The sequence below is a fragment of the Corvus kubaryi genome, unplaced genomic scaffold, assembly GCF_017639235.1.
Source record: "Corvus kubaryi isolate FWS band 111438036 unplaced genomic scaffold, C.kubaryi_AGA036_p1.0 37398, whole genome shotgun sequence".
Taxonomy (NCBI): Eukaryota; Metazoa; Chordata; class Aves; order Passeriformes; family Corvidae; genus Corvus; species Corvus kubaryi.
Window position 1 is genome coordinate 30,507,323 of NW_024581137.1, and position 22,577 is coordinate 30,529,899.

A 22,577-nucleotide genomic window follows, 5' to 3' on the forward strand; every position below is an offset into this window, starting at 1 on the left:
GTTCTTTCATACGATTTCGTGTGGTATCTTAAGAAGGATGAACTAGTGCTCAGATTCAGGGTAAAATAGTATCAGCTTATTGTTTGGGTAGGAAGATCATCTATTTCCAAGACCCCTACTATGGGCAGGGACACCTTCTACTTGACCAGGTTGTTCAGAGGCCTTGAACACTGCAGGGGATGGGGCATCCTCAACTTTTGTGGGCAGCCTGTTCCAGTGCCTCACCATCCTCACTATAAAGAACTTCCTAATATTTGTCCTAAAGCTACGCTTGTTCAGTTTAAAAGCATTAAACCTTGTCCTATCTCTACCTGCCCTTGTAAAAAGTCCCTCACCAGCTTTCTCTTTAGCCCCCCTTAGGGACTGAAAGGTGCTATAAGGTCTCCCCAAAGCCTTCTCTGCTCCAGGCTTAACAACTCCAGCTCTCTCAGCGAATCTTCATAGGAGAGGTTTTCTGAGATGTAGAAGAACAACAAAAGGCTGGGCTAAATTTTCTACATAGCTGGCTTTTTAAATGTATGATTATAGAAAAACAGTGAAATATCTCAGAATGCATGGTGAGCTGTTAAACAGTTTGCCAGGAGCTTTTAGCAGCTGGGGAGGAAGGAACTTCAGTGTTCTGAGAATCTACTTTTACATCTTATCTCAGTTTTCCCACTGAGTGCAGAATATTCTTTATAACTCAAAGAAACCTCCTTTTGTCTGCTCCATCACCATTTTCCATAATATGGTGTCAGGCAGCTGTCCGAGTAGGTTGCCTACAGATGTGGTTGAAATCTCCGAGTTGAAGTCTGGGGTCTGTAGCTCAATCTCAGCTTTCTTCCCCACCCAACACATAGTTACCCAGTGATGCATCCTTGATAGCAGAGATGCAAAGGAGACAGGGTTGTAAACAAGTTTGGAGGAAAGACTGATATTTCCACTTGTCTTGCATAGCCCAGATGTTACCTCCACACAAACTCAGTCTATACACAAATAGCATTGCCCCTCTCTTTCTTTCCAGACTTTTAAGTAAAATAGGTGCTGCATGGTATTATCTTTTGCAGTTGCTGCTTTTTATCCATATAGCTAGTGATGCTTTAGTTTTATATTTTCGTATTTTACAAAATGCGTAAGGCATAACAGAGTTCCGTGATAAACTTTTATTGTATTCTGTTATTCTAAAAATAGTATTATGAGGATAATTCTTGGCCTAATTATTTTTGTTTCATCCTGGTTCTTAAAGGGCTATTTGAGTGAAGGAATTTTCTCCAAAATAATGGGAGTTGGCAGAGCAAATCCTAATTTGCTTCCTTGTGAAGTGAAGGATGCCATAAGCCATAACCTTCAGAAAAATTTCCACCACAACACATTGGTTGGGTATGGGTTCTTTAACAAGAACAATTCAGTTGAAACTACAGATCTGGGCAAATCTCTCTATATTTGCTTAGTCGGACATCATGGCAGGAATGTTCTCATAGTATGTGGATATGTGGAAATAAAGACAGATTAGTCTGCTTTGTTTCACTAATGAAAACTGCTTCTTCTGTTTTTAATCATAAAAAAGTGTACAGTGAGTTATTTGCACTGATGGAATTTTTTGTACATAATCTTTTCATGTCATTTACATTAAAAACCCCACAACTGATAGATTTTTTGGACTAATGCATACATCCCTAAATTTAATTGTAAAATATATGCAGGATGTGAGATGACATGTTATAGTCCCAGAGGCACTGAAGTACCTCACTATAATTGCTGTTCACTGCTTAATTTAGAATTAATATATGGTAGTATGTATAGATGAATATGTATTTTTAGATATGCAATACATATATTTGTTCTGTTTCTTCTAGCATAGGCGTGGATCCTGAATGGGTTATTTGCTCTCTGAGTAAAGATAGCATCCAACTCTGTTATGACAATTTAAAAAAGAGAAGAAATAAAAACTTGTCTCAACTATTTTCTTTAAAATTCACCTAAGCATCTTAAATTTTTCCATGTGTCCAGAAGTACCGCCTTAACAGCGGAAACATTTTGGCCTCTTTTTTCATACATCTCTGTGAGTGCACGTTCAGATCACCTCATTCATAGGAGTTTATCAGTAATTTGTTCAGTCACATTTTACAAATAAATATTTAAAAATTTTGTTGGCATAGGCATACAGAAACCTTCTTTTTTCCCTCAGTGACTCTTCAGCTCTTTCTTGATACTTGGATGCTCTTTTGAGAAAGAGACACAGGTTTGAATTTCCTCAGGCAAATGGGAAATCAGCCAAGGTGACTTCCACAGGCGAGTTGTCTTTACCAGGAGATTTTTTTTCCCCCACAAGAGGGAAAATCTGTTACTTTTTCTGTGCTTTCAGAAGGAAGTGGTGGTCTCAGTTGCACTTGGTGCATAGCACATTTTTTGTTTTTGTGGATGATTCAATTTTTTTGTGAACGTATAAACTGAGAACCTTCTTCTCTGTGGCCAGTCAGTGACGTAGACCTCATTGTAAGCTTTGGTCTGTTTCTTCTTTATCAGTTTGGAAGGAGCGTAGAGGGAAAAAACTCCCAATACTTATGCAATAAATGCTTGTTGGAAGTGTAGGGCTAGGATTTTAATTTTGAAATTTTGTGGGTGGTTAATTAAAGGTTATGGATTTTCCCTGACAATTTATCGTGTAGGAAAAGATGCACATTTTTAATATCCCTATGCATTGAGTCATAGGGAGTCCAGTTCTATGTTTGCTTTCAGAAAATATGAAAATTGTTTAATAGTTTGCACATTTTACTTGCTAAAAATAATTTTAAAGTTAAATTTCTCCAATGTTGCTTATGTCTTCTGTTCCTTCTCCTTTCCTTTTCTCCAAGGTGGATATATAATTTTAAATTTTTTTTCTTAATTTCAGGTATTTGGAAACATCAATAAAATCTATAAGTAGGAACTAACTACTTCTAAAAATATAATACAATTATTTTATATTAATTTTATGGTTTAAATTAGCTGAAACTCAGTGGTGGTTTTAAATGTGTATTTCTCTGGACTTATATCAAAATCTTTCATTACCAAATGAAATTTTATTACCCAGTAATACAGAAGTCTTATTTTGTAAAGTTTCTTTTTGTAAAACATAAGAAAAGGAGTTCCAGTAAACTTGGTGATTCAGTTTGACATATAAAAATAGAAATTCAATTTTATATGATTAGTATAAAACCCTTTATTTTTCTGTGACCTACAGGCAAGGATTTTGGTACACTTTTTATTAGAGTCAAAGCTAAAACTGCATAGATTTTTTTCTTCTTTTAGACTCCCTCAGAAGATTTAGGCCAAATTATTTGAAAATTCTTTCATGTTTTTCTGATTCAACTGTGTCATATTTTATCTCTTTGTTATGTTAAATTTTCCTGAAATCCCTAAATTTGTGATCATAGTCTCTCTATGCCCTGATAATCTCTTGTGAAATGGAATGAATTAATTTATGTGCCAGGCTAATTGTTGTCAGTTTGGTGCATCCTCTCACGCTCTCATCCCCTCACTTGGGAAACGTCATGGAAAATGCCTTTGAAATGCTAAATCCTTCTTTCTCAGGTTCATTTAAATTCAGCTGGAGCTTCTGGAAGGCAAGCAACTGTTGAAAATTAAGCAATTAGCCTGCATGCTTAAGAAAACCACATCCACCATTATGGTTTATATATTATTCTGATGTTATTGATTTGAACTGTTTAATTAATGTTTGAGAATTCATTAGCATAAATAAATTATTTGCAAGCCATACCAAAATTCTCTGAACTTTTCATTTGAGAACTTCTGATAATGACAGTGAGATTTAAAAGGAAGATCAAGCATGATACATTTTAAGGTGGAAAATGATTGTTCTCTGCTTTCCTTTTTTTTGCTCTTTTGCTTACCAAAACATTGTACAATACATTTGAAAAGTGACTGGGGTTGGGGGAAAATGCTGGTAATTAAAGGAAAGGTAGTTCCTTGCTGCAGCATTTCCCTGTTTCAGAATGGTAAAGCTCAATGTGGAAAAAAGAAAAATTGTGTATAATTGCATAATAGAGAAATGACTATAATATTGTGTGTTGTTTCCTCTATTGTGAAAGTAGATCTAAATTAAGCTGAGCAAATGTTTTCATCTTTAAGTGCTCTGTTCTAAGTGAACCATACTGTGCTTGGTGAGAATGCTCTAACACCTCTGTCTTCTACAGTGCACCTCTCAGGATTTCTTTTAAGAAATTCTTTCATTTTTCTATAAGTTATGTATATTACAATGAAAGAGAGATGATAGAGAAGGGACTGAAAGCAATTTCAAAGTGAGCCTGGTTTTAAAAGATCACTCTTTTTCATTGTGAAACGTGATGGATGATCTGAACTACTCCTAGATCTGCCATATTCTAGCTTAGTTCTGTTATTTACTGTATATACATTTACAAAAACAAATATCCAGAAATGACTATACTATTTTAGATCTCACTTCTAATAGGATAATGTACACCAATTATGTTAGGTCCTCTAGAATGTTTTTCAGCTATGGAGTATTAGAATCACAGATTTTGGGGTTTTAGGCAAGAACCTAATCACAGGGCTCTACACAGAGATCTCCCATAGGCAGGACTAGTTTTACACATTCTTTGCATACAGCATGTGGTTTTGCATCTGCATTTTAAACATTTGCATCTGCCATTTTAAACATTTCTGATGTGTATTCAAGTCATTTGCCAACTCCTGACTAACTTTCGTTATAATTCGAAAGCTCTTGGATGTGGAACATCCAAACTCTGGTTGTATGAATATTGCTGCTTCCCTGGGGGAATACAGGTCACAGAGCATGCTAGAACAGAGGATAAAGCACTTTCAGCTGAACAAATCTGGCTGTAGAACAACCTTTAGAACAACCACACACTTTCTGTTGTCCTTTGCTGAGCTACTGTGATTGGTGGCAGTCAAGATGTCAAATATAAATAAACGGACATGGCAGCCAAGTCATGTGTTACTTTAGTATCTCTTGCCTTTTCTTAAGGTTTGGAGCATGTGTTGGTGGATGCTGGCTTAAATGATAGTCTGACCCTCTTTACAAAATATTGAAAAGTTTGAACATCTTTGAGAATGAGTCTTCAGGAAGAAAAAAGTACATAATTTCAAACTTATTTATTTATCCAATTCTCTACACAGATATAATTCTGAACCCAGAAGTGGAAAAAATGTAGCCTTAGGGATTTAGTTAGTGCTGACAGCTTGAAGGACCAATGCCACTCAGCAGTTTAAAAATCTAAGGTGGCTCTGAACTCAAAGAATATTTTTTTGCAATATATACATAAAATCCACAGACAAGGTAAATAAAGAAAAGATTAATGTAATGCAAAGATATTTTATATGTCCATCCATAAACCTTAGTTTAAATGGAGTTATGACTTGGGTTTAGTTTCCTTTTACACTTAGCTGGGTTTTTTTGTGCATATCATTTAGTGAAATAGCTAAGACACATTTCATTAATGCACAATTTAACAAAGCGATTTCACATTGTGTAAAGTCAGTTGATTTAGTGATTAATGTGTTTGTTATGCTTGCAGATAAAAAATGCAGTTATATAGTGTATATTAGTGTAACTAATTACTGGTTTACTTGGATGCTGAGACAAACCCTTTTGCTATTGTGATTCATAGTTTATAAACAGTGAACTAGATGTCAGTGGTTTTATCAGAGAGAAAAAATGTTAAGTTTGTAGCACGAATGAAACAGTGTATGATTTGCCAAAGTAAAAGCGCGTGGCTGAAACTGTCTGATGACATAAAGATAGCAAGTCCATGTCCAAGGTGATTATTTCTTTTCTACACCCATCTTGAGCATTGTGTGCAATTTTTTTGGTCTCTGCTATTTTTGTCTTCAAGAGGTGAGAGTGTTATTGCTTTCGCTGCGCTTCTTTCTCAAATGAGATGTTCTGTATTAGAAGCTCAGCAGAGAGACCATCATGCCAATCTTGCATTCCTAATAATAATAATAATAATGACTTGCACAAGAGCAGTCAGATTTTGCAATTTGTGTTGTTGGTGCCTCATAAGGATAATGATACACATTTGAAATATTACCGTTCAGCAGTTAGGTCTTGATCTTAATGGGAAACACCTAATTTAATGTGCACATAAAATTTTAATGTCTCATAAATACATTGAAAAAGTAAAAGTCAAAGAAGTCAGGGGAAGAGAAGTCTCTGCTCCTAAGTCTTAAAATTATATTAAAATAATAGCAAAAATTATTTATACTGACAGTTTGCAAATTCACTGAGGCGTTTTGAAAATTCAGTTTTGATTTTCTTTTTTCTGGCATGGTTTCCAACTGATTCTTGGTAGCGTTTTCCCTCCTTCCACATTCACTGTGATGATCTAAAGGAGTTGTACTAGAGTTTTCTTTGGAGAAACGTAGTCTTCCTGAAGCACGGGGAAATTTCTCAAAATCAGTTTTGTGGTATCATGTGGCTTTATCCCTTAATTATTTAATGATGACAAGTTGCTGTTCTATTTGATCTATAAACAAGGTAACACTATGTTTTTTCAGATTAATAATTGATAAGCCGTTTTAAAATCACATGTGTAATGAGCAGCATCAGTGATAAATATGCAGTTGTGTCAATATGTTTCAGTATACCTTTATCTTCATTCTCGATTAGCAGGATAAAATGGGATCATAATGCTTTGCATTGCTGTGATCCCATTGCAGCCTACACCTTCCTTGAGGGGGAGGTGCTGAAATCTCCCTGGTGACCAGCAACAGGATATGAGGAAATGGAATGAAGTTGCATCAGGGGAAGTTCAGATCAGACATCAGGAAAAGGCTCTTCACTGAGAGGGCCGTTGGTCAGTGGAAGAGGCGTCCCAGGGCACAGCTTGGTCCTGGCACCAAGAGCCACTCAAGGAGTCTGGCACTCAAGGAGCATTTGGATGATGTTCTTGGTTATATGGTTTAGTTTCAGGTAGTCCTGTGAGGAGCAGGGAATTGAACTTAATGTTCCTTATGTATTCCTTCCGACTTGAGTTAATCAATGATTCATTTTATTACTTGAAGCAGACAATGCTGTTTTAACAGAAGATATCATCACTGGAATTTTATTAATTGGCTCTTACCTTGCTGGCAAAAGCAAAATCAAATTAAACTAAGTGACAATTGTTTTGAATCAACAATTTTTGGTGTTTTCCTCGCTAAGTAATGCTGCATGTCTAAGCACTCTCATTTGACTCTTCAAACCTATTTGAGACAGGGTGATTAGTAACTCTTTGGCAAAGCATGTTGCCACCTAGGAAAAGACAGGAGGCCGTCAATTCCCTGAATTAGGCATCCAAAAATCCCCTGCTTTTTGTCTGCCTAATAATAGGAAAAGCTAAGACATGCTAAGTACATCCCTAGGAGCTCTGTAGGTGCCTTTGGTTGCTAATGAAGAAATTTGAGAGCACGGAACCTGATTTCAGGGTCCTGATATAAGTGCTCAGAATTCACTTGGGTCTGTTTTATACTGTGCTCTGAGGTATTGCAGCAATACTGTGAATTTTCAAAGTAATACTTAATTCAATAATCACTTTCAAGAATAGGTGTGCCAGTCTGTATCTTCAGAAATCAGTATATTCAAATACAGTACAAAGTTTTTGTCAACAGGCTATTATTTGATGGATTAGTATGAATATTTTTTTACGAAGCATTCAAAAATTTTTCTTGTTTTCTTCCCCTTCACTGCAGACAATTGATTTAGAGGGGTTCAAGCTGTTCATGAAGACTTTTCTGGAGGCAGAGTTACCAGATGATTTTGTTGAACATCTTTTTACATCATTTAGGAACAAAATCTCTCACTGCAGCCCATTAATAAAAAACAAACCACAGCACCTTTCTGGAGGTAAGTAATAAAATCAGTAATATAAGAGCTAAAGGTTCCCTCACTCTGCTGTTTTACTTCTAATAGCTGTAAATATGGAATTCTAAACTACACGTGGAGGGATTTTTGTTCTGGTGTTTGTGAAATTAGAGAAACTAACTCAACCATGATAGGAAATACTGTGAAAAGGAATGGAAATTAAGTGGTTGTGTCTTTTTAATTCACAATAATGATGCAGCTGAGACACCAAGTGGACATTCTTTGTCATGTTAATGCTAATCAGATTGCTATGGTTACGTGGTCTTGTTGCCTACTCTCCTGTATAAACACTTAGAAACCTTCAAGCTTCATGCAGGAGGCTCCTGCTGGTGCTCAACTGTTTCTGTGCCAGTTGCTGCTGTTTCTCTTAACTGTCTAGGTGTGATTTTCTTGTTATTAATCCTACATACTTAGCAGCTACTGATATTTTAAATGTTGGGTAAGTGTTAATATATCCCTAAAAGTGATTTTGAGTTCAGGGAAAATGGCATGCAAAATAGTTTTAAAAACTGTCAACTACAAAATTTTATAAAACCTTGCTAAAGAAATTTATGGTTACTTTATGGTTAGCTTGAAATACTTGGTTTAGTACTTCAGCAGTTTGGGAAGTCTATCAAAATCCAGTACCTAAAATCAGAAGCTGGACTAATTTATTGAGGTAGTCTCAAATGCGTAGACAAGGTACCAAACGGTTTCATGTGTTTATTCTGCTTAACTTTTCATTGACCTTTTCATCATGACTTCATCAATGACCAGCATCAGCAATAGACATGAACCACTCACCAAAATTTGTAGCTACTTTTTGCCTGATAATTCCAATAACAGCTGCCATTTAATGGTGCATGTTTATTTATTTTTCTGTGTTTTTCACATATATTTTCTGATTACTATTATTTTAAAAAATCATCTTTTATGACTCTGGTACTGTATATTTATGGTTTTGACACTTCATCTGTAGGAGTGACAGCAACTGATTTTAGGTCATTGTCAGATTTATAGCTAAATTCTGCCCTGTATAGTCTGTACTCAACTTTCTTCACTTGCACTGTAGTTCTCTCTCTATATTATATATTAATATAATCAAATCTATTTTATATATTTTATTCTTATGTGTGGTAAAATTATAAAAATGGTAATTATTATAACATCTTTATTAAGGTTGGTGCTGTCATTTTTTTTGTTGTTTAAAATGTATGTTAAGATTCATACTCTAATGTTGCCTCCTAAAATTTTTTTCTCCCACACTAACTTTTCCCAGTTTGTAATGAGTTTTCATCTTTTTCTGTAACTAAGGACTTCAGAAATAATATAATGTAATATGAGCTTCCATATGTGTTTAGCATAATACCAGAAGGACTGTTTGATAAATTGTTATATACAAAACGTGTTCAGAGAGGCAGTTCAGTTCACCTCATGCAAGAATTGTTTGGGCTTGAAATTTGGTTTTATATTTTAATTAAATTTCATTATTTAAACTAAATGTTTAATCCTGATAAATTGTAACATTTAAAGGGAAAAACTGTGCATTGGTACATTTTGATGTGCAAATGGAGATTATGGAAACACTTTTTTTTGGGTATCTAGTAAATTTTAAATGTTACCAGTATTGAAAAAAACCCTGACTGTACTGGAAAATAACTTTGTCAGAAATATTTGACATTCTTCTGGAAAATGGAAGGGTAAATGAGAGCTAGAGAAAATGACAAGGAAAGTTTCAGGGTTCATCAATCTGTCAGCTATGTGTTTGTTTTCCACTTAGTCTCTTTCTGTCCACTCATGTCTGTTTATAAATTGTATTTTCAGTTAAGGTGTCTGAAGAGAGATGGAAGCAGATGCCAGGTAAGCAGCAGGACTGGAAGTCATCTGTAAGTCAGAACATTGCAGCCAACCCTTCCCAGCTCTGATTAAGAAGTAATAATTTAACCTTGCAGCTGATGATAGGTTAAAAGATACCTTAAAATTTGTATTTCTTTTCATTTGGATTTCAGGACTATTTATTTTTGAGAAGAGCTATCTGAGGTTTTATAATCCTTTTTATTCTGGGAAAAAGATTTACATAAGACTGAAATATGAACTGTTTGTGTAAGTTGTGTGATTAAAGCTAGCATTTAACTGACTAGAATATTATAATGCCTTAGTTTTAATGACACTTAACTGACATGCAAGCTCATTAAATAGAACATTGCCTTATTAAATATTTTATTCATTTAAATATTTACTTTTAATGTTTATTTGCCTGAAACCATGAAAATGAACTTGATTCCAAGATATGTTTTTTGCCTGCCAGTTTTCTCTTATTTACCTAATTTTATTGTTTTAACGTGTAATTCATAGCATGTAGACCTACCTTTTAAAATATAGGCTTTTGAAGATGTGTCCAGATTGCAATGAAGTTTTTCAAGCTAAATTTAGGGGGAGAGGGGACAACCCTCAGTCAGTGAGAAAAGTAAAAAACTTGTAAAGAAAGTTTTGTTACTTCTTTCTCTGTGTTCTTCCCATTTTTCCCCATTTTGGTCCTGTAGATTCCAGTAATATCATCAGGTCTGGTGATACTAACGTCCTGAAACAGAAAGTTTGGCAATTTTGAAACTTTAATTCCAAGTGGTACGCTGGAACAGCTATTAATCACAATGTCTGAGCAATTATTATGACTATTATTTAAATTCTGTCTTTATTTTCTCAGTAGTCTGTTACTGAGACTTCTCTGTGTTAAATATGTGCTGCACTGACACATCTGGCAGTGTTTTTGGGATTACAATACACTTGGGTATTATAAGAGTTTTCATTTACACTAAAACATCTTCCATTAGCGTAGTTGTTTTCAATCTATAAATTAGATGAAGCTTCTACAAGCACAAGGAAGTGGATGCAGAGTTGGGTAGGGATTGTTTTTAATACTTAGCATCTAGTATGGTAGAATAAAAATTTTCACCAAATGCTTTTGTAGTCAAATGAAATCAGATCAACACAAATTAAAAAAAGGTTATGCCATTCCTGTATCTGGGTGGGGTTTTTTTTTGGATAGTTAATTTTAATTCTACCTTTGCTGGATAAACTATGAACATGAATTGTTTTAAACTTTAAATTAAGAAGTAATCTGAGATTCACATAAAACAGAGACGAATGCATGCAAGAATTGTTTTCATTTTCTGCTTATATCATATGTTCAGGCTAACAAAGGCTATGGGTTGTTTCCAGGTCTGAGGCTTAACAAGGGTACCTCTACATCCAGACCTCCTACTCCTGCCAACTCACATTTACCAGACATGATCCAGCTAAAAGATATTGTTTGCTATTTGTCACTGCTAGAAAGAGGAAGACCTGAAGACAAGCTAGAATGTATGTATGTTCTTTTTTAATTTTAAATATTTATTTACATAAGTCATCAAATATTCTGTTTCTGAATTTAAGAACCAGTTTTGAGCAGATGGATTATAAAAATATGGTTCTGGGTGACCCTTATTGCAGAAATGATCTTTTATTCTTGCTAATGATGAGATTTTAAACTAAATTTGTTCTATCTAGCACTTGGTAAGATGGGGAGTAAGGATTATACATTCTGTAGTTACAGTAATCCTCTCTATACTGTCATCTCTTGATTAGTATCAGGTCTGAGAAAAACAAAATATACTGAGTATACTTAGAGATATTTAGATGGGTGAATAACCTGTACTAAACATCCCAATTCAAACAAAGAATAGTTGCTAATATAGGCTGTGGGCTCTATAATATTACTAAATAGTGAAAAGCCAGTTAGGATCCAAGTCGGCATCACTATTGGGAAGGAATGTTGGACATAGGAAGCTAGAAATTACTTGTTTGGTTGTTTGTTTTTTTTTTTCTTTAATTAGGAGCATGAGTCATGAAGGTGCAACACCACTACCTTTTAAAACAAACAAACAAACAAACATAAAAACCCCTGTGAGTTTGATTTATAAACTGGAGGAAAAAAAAGAAGAAAACCTGTTTCCTTATTGTGGAATTTTAGAAGCCAGATTTTCATGTGGCATGAATCATATAGTCCTTATTGAGATGAAATATACTTCAATATACATAACTGGTGTGTTTATAACAGATCTGCGGGATCAGGCTTTCATATGGAAAGTAAATATTCAGTATGATAGAATGTGCAAACAGTAGGCTGCTTCTGCCAGAATAAGAAATCCATACAAGGTTACATGTTGCTGAAGTATCTTGATGTTTTGTTACCTGTAGTTAGCTTACGGTGGCAACTTTGTACTGCAAGGACACAGCAAATCCCCCAAGCGCCCCAAATTTGGTAATACTGTTTTGGTAACATAGGATTAAAACGTGAGAATGTACGTGTGAATGGTCATTCAGAACACAAGCAGAGAAAAACTAAGATCCAAGGACTGAATTTAACTTACAGTGTTGTAACTGCTGCATGGTAGCAAGTTGTGCAAGCCTTATGGGAGCTCTGAGGAGCTTGATGCACAAACCATGGCATGAAATGGAGATCAGTTGCCTCCCCTGGTGTCAGCAATTGGTACAAGGGAAAGGAGGAGAGACAGAGGAGCAGATGGTAATTCTAGTAGGGGGATTTTCCATGAACTTCCTGCAATAGGAGCTGCATGGGTGAACGACTATGTTCTATATGATTCAGGAGCGAGAGAGCATGATCTAATATGTGTATGGTACTTAAGTATTTTGTGTATTGAAGGTCAATTGCATTTGCTGCATGTAATTCTGGGCATGATTATTTTATGGGTTTATTTACTTCTTTGTCATACAGAGTTGAAATATACCACATATTGTAGCTTTTTAGTATATAAACTTCAGCTTGTACTGCACCATGGTATGCAGACTTTCCTGTTGATTTCAGTTGAATTCTCATTATAAATTAATGGTATTATTTAACTCTGTCTGAATTTGAAAGCAGTAGATCCTGTGGCTGTAATGCAAATTCTAAATGCAATTTGTTTGTTGGGTCTACAGCTAGTCTGATCATTAAATGAAAATGTTAATATTTGTCTTTTCTTTGAAACTCATGCTTAGTTGTTTTGTGTTTTGGTTTGGAGTTGGTTTTATTTATGAAAAAGAGAGGTATTTGTTATGTATTCTAACTGAGTTGCCTTCTCTTTTTGTTTTCTTTTCAGTTATGTTTCGCTTGTATGATACAGATGGGAATGGATACCTGGACAGTTCGGTAATGTTTTCATGTATTGCATTGTAAGAGTATGTAAACATGGCAAAACTATGCAAAACTACATTAATTCAAATCAAGTTTATATTTACCTTGAATTATTAGAAGCAGTATAAAATATAGTCGATAAAAATTAATTCATTTGAAAAGTAATGCTTGAGTTTTCTTTTCCAATAAGAAATAGTGCTTCTACAACTATATAAATTTTCAGTTGCTGACACTGCTGTCATGGAGTCCTGCTCTATAGTCTTCTGATTTTTAATCATATTACTGTAGGGGACACATTAATATGATTCCAATAATTCTAGTATGCTGCTGGGACATGTGTATGAAAGCAGAATTTGTAAAGATTTCATTAAAAAGGGTAAGTGTGAGAGTCACACAGTGGATTTATGTGGAGAGATGTCATAACTTCCATGTTGTTATTAAGAATGGAGGAACAATATTAAGGGCAAAGTTTTGAGGAGTAGACCAACCAAATGCTTGAAGAAAAGTCAGAGAGATGGAAATAATTTTGAAAGATGTAACTATTTTTTTTTCTGATAGCTAACAGAAACAAGTGTTTTATTTGCAGTGTTCTTTTTTAACTTTTCTTTGGGTTTTTTTTCCACCTTCTTTTGTATCTACTGGTATTTGCAAGACAGCATAGAGTGCATTGGTAAGGAAGAGAAGATGATTGCCATAAACTGCAGGGAAATAGGGAAGCTAAATTATATATGGGTATAAAGCAAATACAGCACCATAATTTTAGGCAATACCAAATTTGAGTTAAGTAACTAGATACAATTGAGAATTCAGAATGGTTCTAGATAAGCATTTGAGCGTGTTTACAAAGCAAAAGTGTATATATGAGTATAGAAAAGCACTAGTGATACATTATCAAGGGAAATTGCAATAGTGTAGTGGTAAGAAAATAAATCTGTAGTAGTTTACAGAATCCACTTTATGCCTTATTTCTATTAGAAGGTTGTGATTTATATTTGTTAGAGTGATGGAATTTAAAGACATTACATGATTGTATCACAGGGTGGAAATCAGATCATGAAAACATGGGTGCTTGAAAGATAACAAGGAAGGAAGTATCTATGACTACTTTCAATTACTTTGATTGTGGGGCTGTATTTCACCTCCCTGAATGCTTTGTAGTCCATGCAGGATGTTTTACTAGTAAGCAGATTCACTTGAGAATAGATTCCAAAGTGAAGTACATTTCATCAGTTTCGTTGATGAAATAGTGCCACTGGATGCAATATAGTTGAATTATTAGTTGCTTGCAGTAGAATTTTTCTTTATAACCTTACATTAAATATAATACTTTTTCATTCATTTCTAGGAGCTGGAAAATATCATTGCTCAAATGATGCATGTTGCAGAATACCTTGAATGGGATATTACTGAATTAAGTCCAGTAAGTATCCATTTATCACAAATTTTTTATGTTGCTAGAGACAGCTGTCAAAATTTTGTGATATTTCATACTCACGTGGGATTCTATAGGTGAGTATGGTAGAAATGAGAATAGTCTGTGTTCCATGATGGCACTGTGAATTAGCACTTTTAACAGTATTTTGCTGGTTAAATCTGATCCATGAAACGTTCAATAAATGTAATAATTAACTTTTATAACACAACCAGTTTGTCTCTGAAAATTTCTTAAGAGTGAGTGCACAAAGGACACAACTTGGTTTGGGACCTTTAGGTGTTAATAAAATGTAAATAGGAATATGACACTTCCTTTTCTGAACTGTCCACACTCATTTTACTACAGCTACCATGCAAGTAATATTTTTCTTTTTTTTGTATGAGAGAATTGGAGATCTGCACATGTCCTAACAAGCTGCTATATTAGAATATAATAATAATAATAATAATAAATTATAACTTAGGAAATTTTTCATTGAACTGTAGATTCTTCATGAAATGATGGAAGAAATTGACTATGATCATGATGGTACTGTTTCTCTAGAAGAGTGGATCCAAGGGGGAATGACAACAATCCCACTCCTGGTCCTTCTTGGGTTAGAAAATGTAAGTATTAAATAATAGTGTCCAGTTTCCGCTTGCATATTGACTGTGGCCTTCTGGTTAGTTTCTCTGTGCCCTGAATGAAGAATGACTTTACTCCTCTTTACTATGGCTGAATGACATGCAAAGAATGAAAGTGTCTTCAGTGTCAGAGAGACACTGGCAAGTTTGAAGCACCACCTAATAAGCTGGCTCTGGAGCTGGAAGTTGTAAAAAGGGGAATAATTTTCCCTGCTAACAACATGCTGTTAATTCCTAGCCGCGGTATTATCTGTTGAGAGTGTTTTACTGCCCATGTGTATGTTACAGCTGGCTTAGAGCAGTGTCTAGGCTTCTCAGCATGGTACTGGGTTGTGTGGCCTAACTGTACTGCAATCCAGGCTGGAAAGAACTTCTGGGGATCTTCTGTTCCAGTCCCTAATTAAAGGCAGTGCCACAGATTGAATTATCCAGTGCCCTGTCAAGCCTGAATAATTCCAGTGAGGTGGATTCTACCAGTTCTGTAGGCAAACTTTCCCCGTGTTAATTGTTCTCAAGGGAAAGAGCTTTTGTGCAGATGGAATTTCTTCTGCAGCAATTATTGCTGCCTCTTGTCCTGTCATGATACATCCCTGCGAAGATCTTCCATCTCTGTAACTACGTTAATAAAGTATAGTAAGAAGCAATATCAAAGGGAACACTTACAGCAAAGGATAGAGTATTGTGAAAGATGAGCTTATGTTCTCTACATTTACAACATCACATTAAAGATAATACAGATGTAATATGATCAATTTTGTACCAGTTCAACACAGTTGTTCTAAGATTGGCATGCTGTCAGTGCCATCTGCTGTCCTGTATTTGAGCTAATTTTGAACTCATGTATCAAAACACAGGTTTCAAATGCTTTTCTGCTATTGGAAAGAAAGCCTTTTCATCTCATCTTTTCTTAAGTAATTTTCACATATTGAATATAATAAATAATATTTATTTTCTGCATTTAGTGCTATGGCTTGAACTAAATCTAGACTGCTGTAGTTGCTCTGTGCTATTTTATTTGCACAAAGAATGCTCAGATTGATACTTTGTGCAGGGAAATATGTAACAAACCAGTTTGTTGAACAGAAGAATTATGTCTTGCAAAATCTTATTTATTAAACTACAAGTAAAAAGTCTGAATTGAAGATAACTTTCATTGTGTCTGGATCATTGTAGTACTACTTCCCTAATTCTATATGTGAGACTGAGTAAGAAAAATGTCAAATTACTTCCCTGTCATCAAACAAGAGATCTTTGTCAGGATGAGTTCCATTATTTCCACAGAATTACTCTAAAGAACGGGCAGCAAATGCTCTCAAGTGAGCAGTATAGCAGATTTTCAGCACAGATTTTCTTTTATGACACATAGTATAGGTGGTCTGGGAGTACTTTTCTGTGTCTACATTTTGTTCTTTCTAAATTTGAAACTCCTTAAATTATGGCATAAATTAATGCAGATCATTCTGTAGAGTTTATTTTCATATTAAAGCAAAAGCTGTTGGAAAGAAGCTATGTTATCAAACATTTTATCATTTTGAGTATTTTTACTAGTTATTAGATATTTATCTTGCTGCACATAGCTTTACTATGAAAATACTAAAAATACATAAATAGTGATCAAAATTCTGCAGCCTGTTATCAGCAAAGGTCTGTGTTTCTGCCATCAAGAGTATTCCTAGTATTTGATGCATTTAATAGACATAAATGCTGAGTTGTGGAAAAAATATTATAATAGCATGCAAAATATCTGTATTATACATAAGTATTGTTTATGTGACGTCCATTACCTACATATGAGCTGATTTGCTAGTAATTTGCTAGTGATTTACTAGGATATGATTTTTGATGATGAACTCTTTAAAATGGCTCCTATTTTTATGTTTAAATCCGCTTAATTTTTTAAACCATCACATAATATTTAGAGAAAAACAAAATTTTTATATTTTTCATTAAACCATCAAAAATGTACTACTTCCATTTGTATATAGTTTGAATAAAAGTGTATTTTAGGACACATCCCTGTGAAGATCATTGAAAAGTGAAATCAATAAAGATAAACTCTAATGCCTGTCTGTTATTTAGTGGAAACTGATAGCATGATTTTGATGGTTTTGCTGCATCTAATGTGTTATCCAAACTCTTCATTCCAGTGCATCAATCCCGTTAGTGGGATGCTGTTATTTCTTTTGCATGCCGTTGTTAGATTTTGCAAACCTAGCTTCCCAGGTCTCTGCTTTTTGGGTGTCTATCTCTCTCCTTTTAGTTATGGTAATGAAAAGTAAGATAAGAATCTTTTGGACTCACTAATAAAATAAAAAAGTGCTGTGATATCTTAAGGTTTTCCTCAAGCTGATTAGTATGCAAAAATAAGGGGCATAACCTACTGGATTATGCTGCTTAGACATGTCCAAGTAATCTTCATATGTTGAAAATCAGAGGGAAAAAAACAACAACAAGACCACCTCCCACCCCCCCTTCCAAACCTCAAAGCAAAACCACAAAAAACCCCAAACAAAACCCACAAACAAAGAACCCACCAACCAAACTATTCTGTCACTTCTTTTAAGTGTTGGTTCTATGCTGAAGTTGGCAATGACAAAATTTTAAATCCAAGAGATCAAGTTCAGAGCTGGTCTAGTATGATGATGACAAAGTATTGTCACTATAGTTTATTTAAATAAATTATGATAGTAGTGAAATGTTTAATTTGTTTTGGGTTGGGGTCCATTAACACTATATACTTAACTGTTTATAGAGCTTGTAGGAAGGATAGAAGATTCTCAGCTGGTCTAATTTGTTATGCTGATATCAGTGAAGCTATGATAATTTATTTCAGATGCAGATTTGTCATAGTACTTTTAGAATTCAGCTACATTGTTTGTACTTAATCTTTAGCTTCCTGTAATAGCTATACAGAAAGGTCAGATATCATGTAAAAGTTCCATATTACATTTAAAGACTTTCAATCAGTTTTTATTACATAGTGTATTAGATGATTTAGTCAGAATAATTGCAAAAAAAAAGGACCATTTAAGTGAAGTATGGAACTATATTTTTTAAAAATAAAAGAATAAGCAAGTCAGTGTTTATGAGCAGTGGGGTTGAGATAGCCTAACCTCTCACAGGTTTCTGGCCTTTGCCCTCTGACCTCATCAGTAATCCCCTTCTGAAAGAGATAAGAGTGTTAGGCTGTTACTACAAGTATTTGCCAGCCACCTGTTATCAAGTCAAAGAAGTAACAAGGAAATCTGCCTGATTTCCTTCTGCTCACTCTCTCTCTCTCTCTCTCTGCATCCCCCCCCCACCCCTGCCCCCCATACCTTTTTCCTAGACTTTCATGAAATTTCTACTGCCCTTCAAATTTATTTGAATTTACTAAACTAATTTAAAAGTTGCTGGCACAGTTTGGAGTCATGAAGATAATAGGAGAAAGAGCATAAAAAGGTCTAATTTCCCTAGGAAATCAACCTTAATATCCAGTTTGTTTTATCTTGCTGGGTTTTATGTTCTGTTTCCTCCTAAGATTTGATTTTGGAGTTGTTTTGAAGGTAGACTTTAGAAATACAGAGTTCTATCTCTGAGAATGTTCCAGGATAGAAACCATGTATTTGATTTTCTGGTGCTTTTGAAAGCAGTTGATGTTCTAAACAAACAATTTGGGTACAAGATAAGGAATTTAAGTAAGAATTAATTGGTTCTTTTTCTATAGGGGTTCTGAGATAGATACACATACTACTTGGCAATTTGTTTTAGAAGAAAAGATCTTGGAATTGTATACATGTATACATTATATTGTATATATATATTACATGTATTATAATCCATTTGTATTGGGTGACTACCCTTTTTTCCAATTAGCAGTGTCTAAATATGTTCTATATGGCATCTACTAAAACCTTTGTTGGACAAAGTAATTCTTACTGCCATGTTTAGTTGTTCCAGTTTCATGGAATTTTGTTTTGTAGAAATTCTCTCATGTAAAGTGAGAATTTCATGAAGAAAAAGAAAATGTTAAGTATAGAGGAAATTGTTATTTGTGTGGTCTAAGTTTTAGTAATAAATGTACAAGGTAGTTTTTTGCTGAGTGTCACACTTCAGTCTGGAGTTTTCACAGTCCTCATCAACTTTCCATATTTATTTTTGCATCTTAAGCTAATAGTTAGTCTCCCACCCAAACACAAATTGGACAGATACACCCCTGCAGTACTCCTGATTTCTTTGGGAAGTGGTCTATTGCACACTAGTGACCACTAGGCTTTTTATTCTACTTCTGCACAGTAGAAACCTTTCTGACCTTTTTATTTGCTTCTGCCTTAATTTAAGTAGATTAACATTGTAAGAGAAGAGAAGAGTGACCTCATTGACTCTGCTAGCATCACGTAAAATTTCTTTTGTAATCTGTGCAAAAAAGGCCTCTTAATGATGGGTTTTGTTAGCCATTAGCATTGTACTCTGGTCTTTGGTAGGTGGTGTGCAATATTATTCCACCATGATTTGATAGAAGCACTTGATTTCTCTTTTAAAATAATTGCATGCCAGATATTTGGTCTCACTTTTCCTGTCACAAATGATTACTATCACCTCTGTCAGTGAGATTGCACAAAAAGGAAGTGTAAACTGGAAGTTGATAAATGCTAGTGTTTAAAGAAATCCTGTGTTTTAGGGAAGTATTTTATTCCTCTCTACTGGCCACTAGATGTCACAGTTGCACTGTACCTGGTACTGTACAGTTGCTGAAAAGCTGCCCTAAAGTGAGAGAAAAGTTGAAAACCAGTAAATAGTTCATAGTCATCAATAATTTGAAATCAGGCCAATATGCCTTTCTTTTAAATCACTAATTGTAATTTTCAACCCAGTTCACCTTTTAAGTCAAGGTAAATTTTGATGGAACAAACTTTTGTGTTGAATTGTGACTATATTTAAAGAAATCATAAGGAAATACTCTTAAAATGTTACTTTGGATCCTCAAGCAGCAAATATTATGCAAATGCACTCAAATAATTTCAAAAGCAACATTTGAAACTCTTTTGATTAAATGTGGCGTGGAATGTTTCAGTGGGAGTCCATGCTTGGGAATACTGCTTCTCATGTTGTATATTACATTACTGTTGCCATACTTTTTGAGCTGTGAGTATGTTGAGATGGAACCGAGCTAGAGACTCGCAAGCATTTACAAGTCTGGAGTGGGATCTGTCCTACCATGAGTGAGCCCTTCAGGCTGAAGCTTGAAATGACTGCTTAACACCTGGGCAGTTTCATAGACTTCTATTTCTTTTGTTCAGAGAGGAAGAAGGGCAATCAGGCCTTTTGTTGTCCTGAGTGACATTTCTGCGAGTCCTCTCTGAAGTGTGGCAGGTGAGTTTTCTAGAAGGCCGAAGTTCCGGTGCACCATATGCTATTTCCATACAAACAGGGGGCAAACTCGAGCCCTCTGAACTGCAGCTCACTCTCTTTGTGCCGGCTCGTTCCCGGCTGGAGGCCGGTTCCCCGCAAGGGACAGGAGGAGCTGTTCGGGCGGTCTGGTTTGCCGGCACGGCCCGCAGAGGGCGCGGTGTCCCCGCTGTGGGAGGCTGCGGCGGCGGGAGCCGCTGCCGGAGCGCTGCTCGTCCCTCCCTGACCGCGCCGCCGACTCCCGTGCGGGGCTGGCTCCCGCTTCCTTGCGGGAAGTTCGCAAACGCCTTTCCTTACTGCAGTCCCGCTTTTCCTTTTGTCTCTAGGTTGAAAAAAGCCCAGGAAAAGTCAGGAGTAACTAACCTCTTCTGTGAATAAGGTGTTAAATAAATGGTATTTCATGCAGGTATACAGATTTACCATTATTTACAATTTAATTTCTGCATCATCGAAGTCTCTGCAGATGACAGATGGTTACAGATTTTGGACAGGGAAACTTAATACTGTGGCTACTTATGAAGCTTTTAAAAACTTTTTAATTTTCCCTCTTGTGGTCCTTTTTTTGTTTCTGGACAACTGCATGGATGAAGGCTGTGGAAGATTTTTGTTTTGTTTTGCTTTCTCAAACACACACATACACACAAAATGTCTCCGAAATTAGAAGTGAGGAGCCCTCCCAAATAGTATGTCCCGTGAGTCAGGTTACTCCCTCTCCACTTGACCAAGAACAGACTTAAAACCCTTTCTTCCCAAAGGAAATTGAACTAAACAAAACATGATATGAATTCTTTGCTGAGAGCAAACCAAAGGAGTATAGAGTGTAACTATATTTGTTTTAAAAGGAGATGCTGCATATTTTAATGGAAACTCTTCTCACCTTCCCACTGACTGAACAATACCTAAAAATCAGTAATAAAATTGTCTTATACAAGTCAAGTAAATATTTTTAAAATAAGTGGAAACAAAAGTAATCAGTAAAAGAATAACGACTACTCCATAACATCCTTCTCACTTGGATGCTCTTTATTGACTCTTCTCATAGAAAAAACTGAACATTCTGGTATTTTAGACACTCTGTAGCTATTGGAAGAGGGCATGTTTGCTGGGATCAAAATTTATCAGTGATTTCATTACCTTTTTTAAGTCTCAAAATCTTGAAGATCTCTTTGTCTGCCTTTATACACAAATATCTGAAAAGCTGATATAAGTTAATATTAAAGCAGGTTAGGGATGTGTAGCTAAAGTCTGTGATAGCATAAAATTTTCCACTAATTCTATGGTTGTCTCTTTTATCGTTGACTTGCTTTTTAAGGTCAGGTAGTTTTGGCAATCAAATCCATGGTGGCAGGGTCAGGACCACAAGTCAAGAGAACTGTTGTTAACAAAACAAATGTTACTATTGTCATTATGTTTTAAAGTCTGTGTATGACATATGGAGGCTTGATTTTCAGTGATGTGTATAATGAAGTGAGGAAGAGATTTTTACTGTACCTGCCCTGCTTTGAGATCTTCTTAATGTCTATTTGTTTTTAAACTCTTTCTCAGGATATGGAAGCAAAATGAGTTAATGTCAGTAAATGCACTGATGTGTCAGAATTGTGGATTTTATTCGTACTTAAAGACTTGCATTGAGGTGGCTTTGTTTCATATTATGTCTTTTTTTTTCTCTTGGCAGTGTTTTAAAAAGTTATGTGCATGCATAATCATATGCAGCACTTTATTGCTTATTTTTAGCAGTGCACAAGAGCAAAAATTTAATTTGCTCTTTTCCAAAAGTGCATTGTGTTTATGTAATGGATTTGCATCAGTTGCAGTCTGTAACACAGCTAAGTGTTTTAATTGGCAGAACACCCACATCAAGACTTGTTTGTTTTTCTGATAAGGAAAATGCCAGCTAAGTTAGACCATATGTTCTGTTCAAATAAGAAGCGACATATTCACATGTAATGGTCATTCTTTAAAAATAAAATGAAAAAGTAACACAAAATTAATATGGAAGAGGGGCAATTTTGTGCACAATTATGCATTTCTGTTAATTTTCATAACCAGCAACTATTTTGCTGAGGAAGGCTGGTCAGCTCACATTTTAAGTGCTTATGGTTTATGGCTGTATCT

The 22,577-nt window shown here is 35.2% G+C and overlaps 1 protein-coding gene across 6 annotated transcripts in view; it reads left to right on the top strand.

The window, feature by feature from the left end:
* The window catches only part of DGKB (diacylglycerol kinase beta), a 305,960-nt gene that overhangs the window by 43,534 nt on the left and 239,849 nt on the right, over nt 1-22,577 (top strand). For all 6 annotated transcript variants that reach the window (XM_042044454.1, XM_042044451.1, XM_042044453.1 and 3 more), the window contains 6 exons: nt 7,693-7,846; nt 9,668-9,703; nt 11,063-11,203; nt 12,982-13,031; nt 14,362-14,436; nt 14,937-15,056. In XM_042044454.1, the coding sequence (XP_041900388.1) occupies nt 7,693-7,846; nt 9,668-9,703; nt 11,063-11,203; nt 12,982-13,031; nt 14,362-14,436; nt 14,937-15,056 (576 nt within the window). The remainder of the gene's footprint in view (nt 1-7,692; nt 7,847-9,667; nt 9,704-11,062; nt 11,204-12,981; nt 13,032-14,361; nt 14,437-14,936; nt 15,057-22,577) is intronic.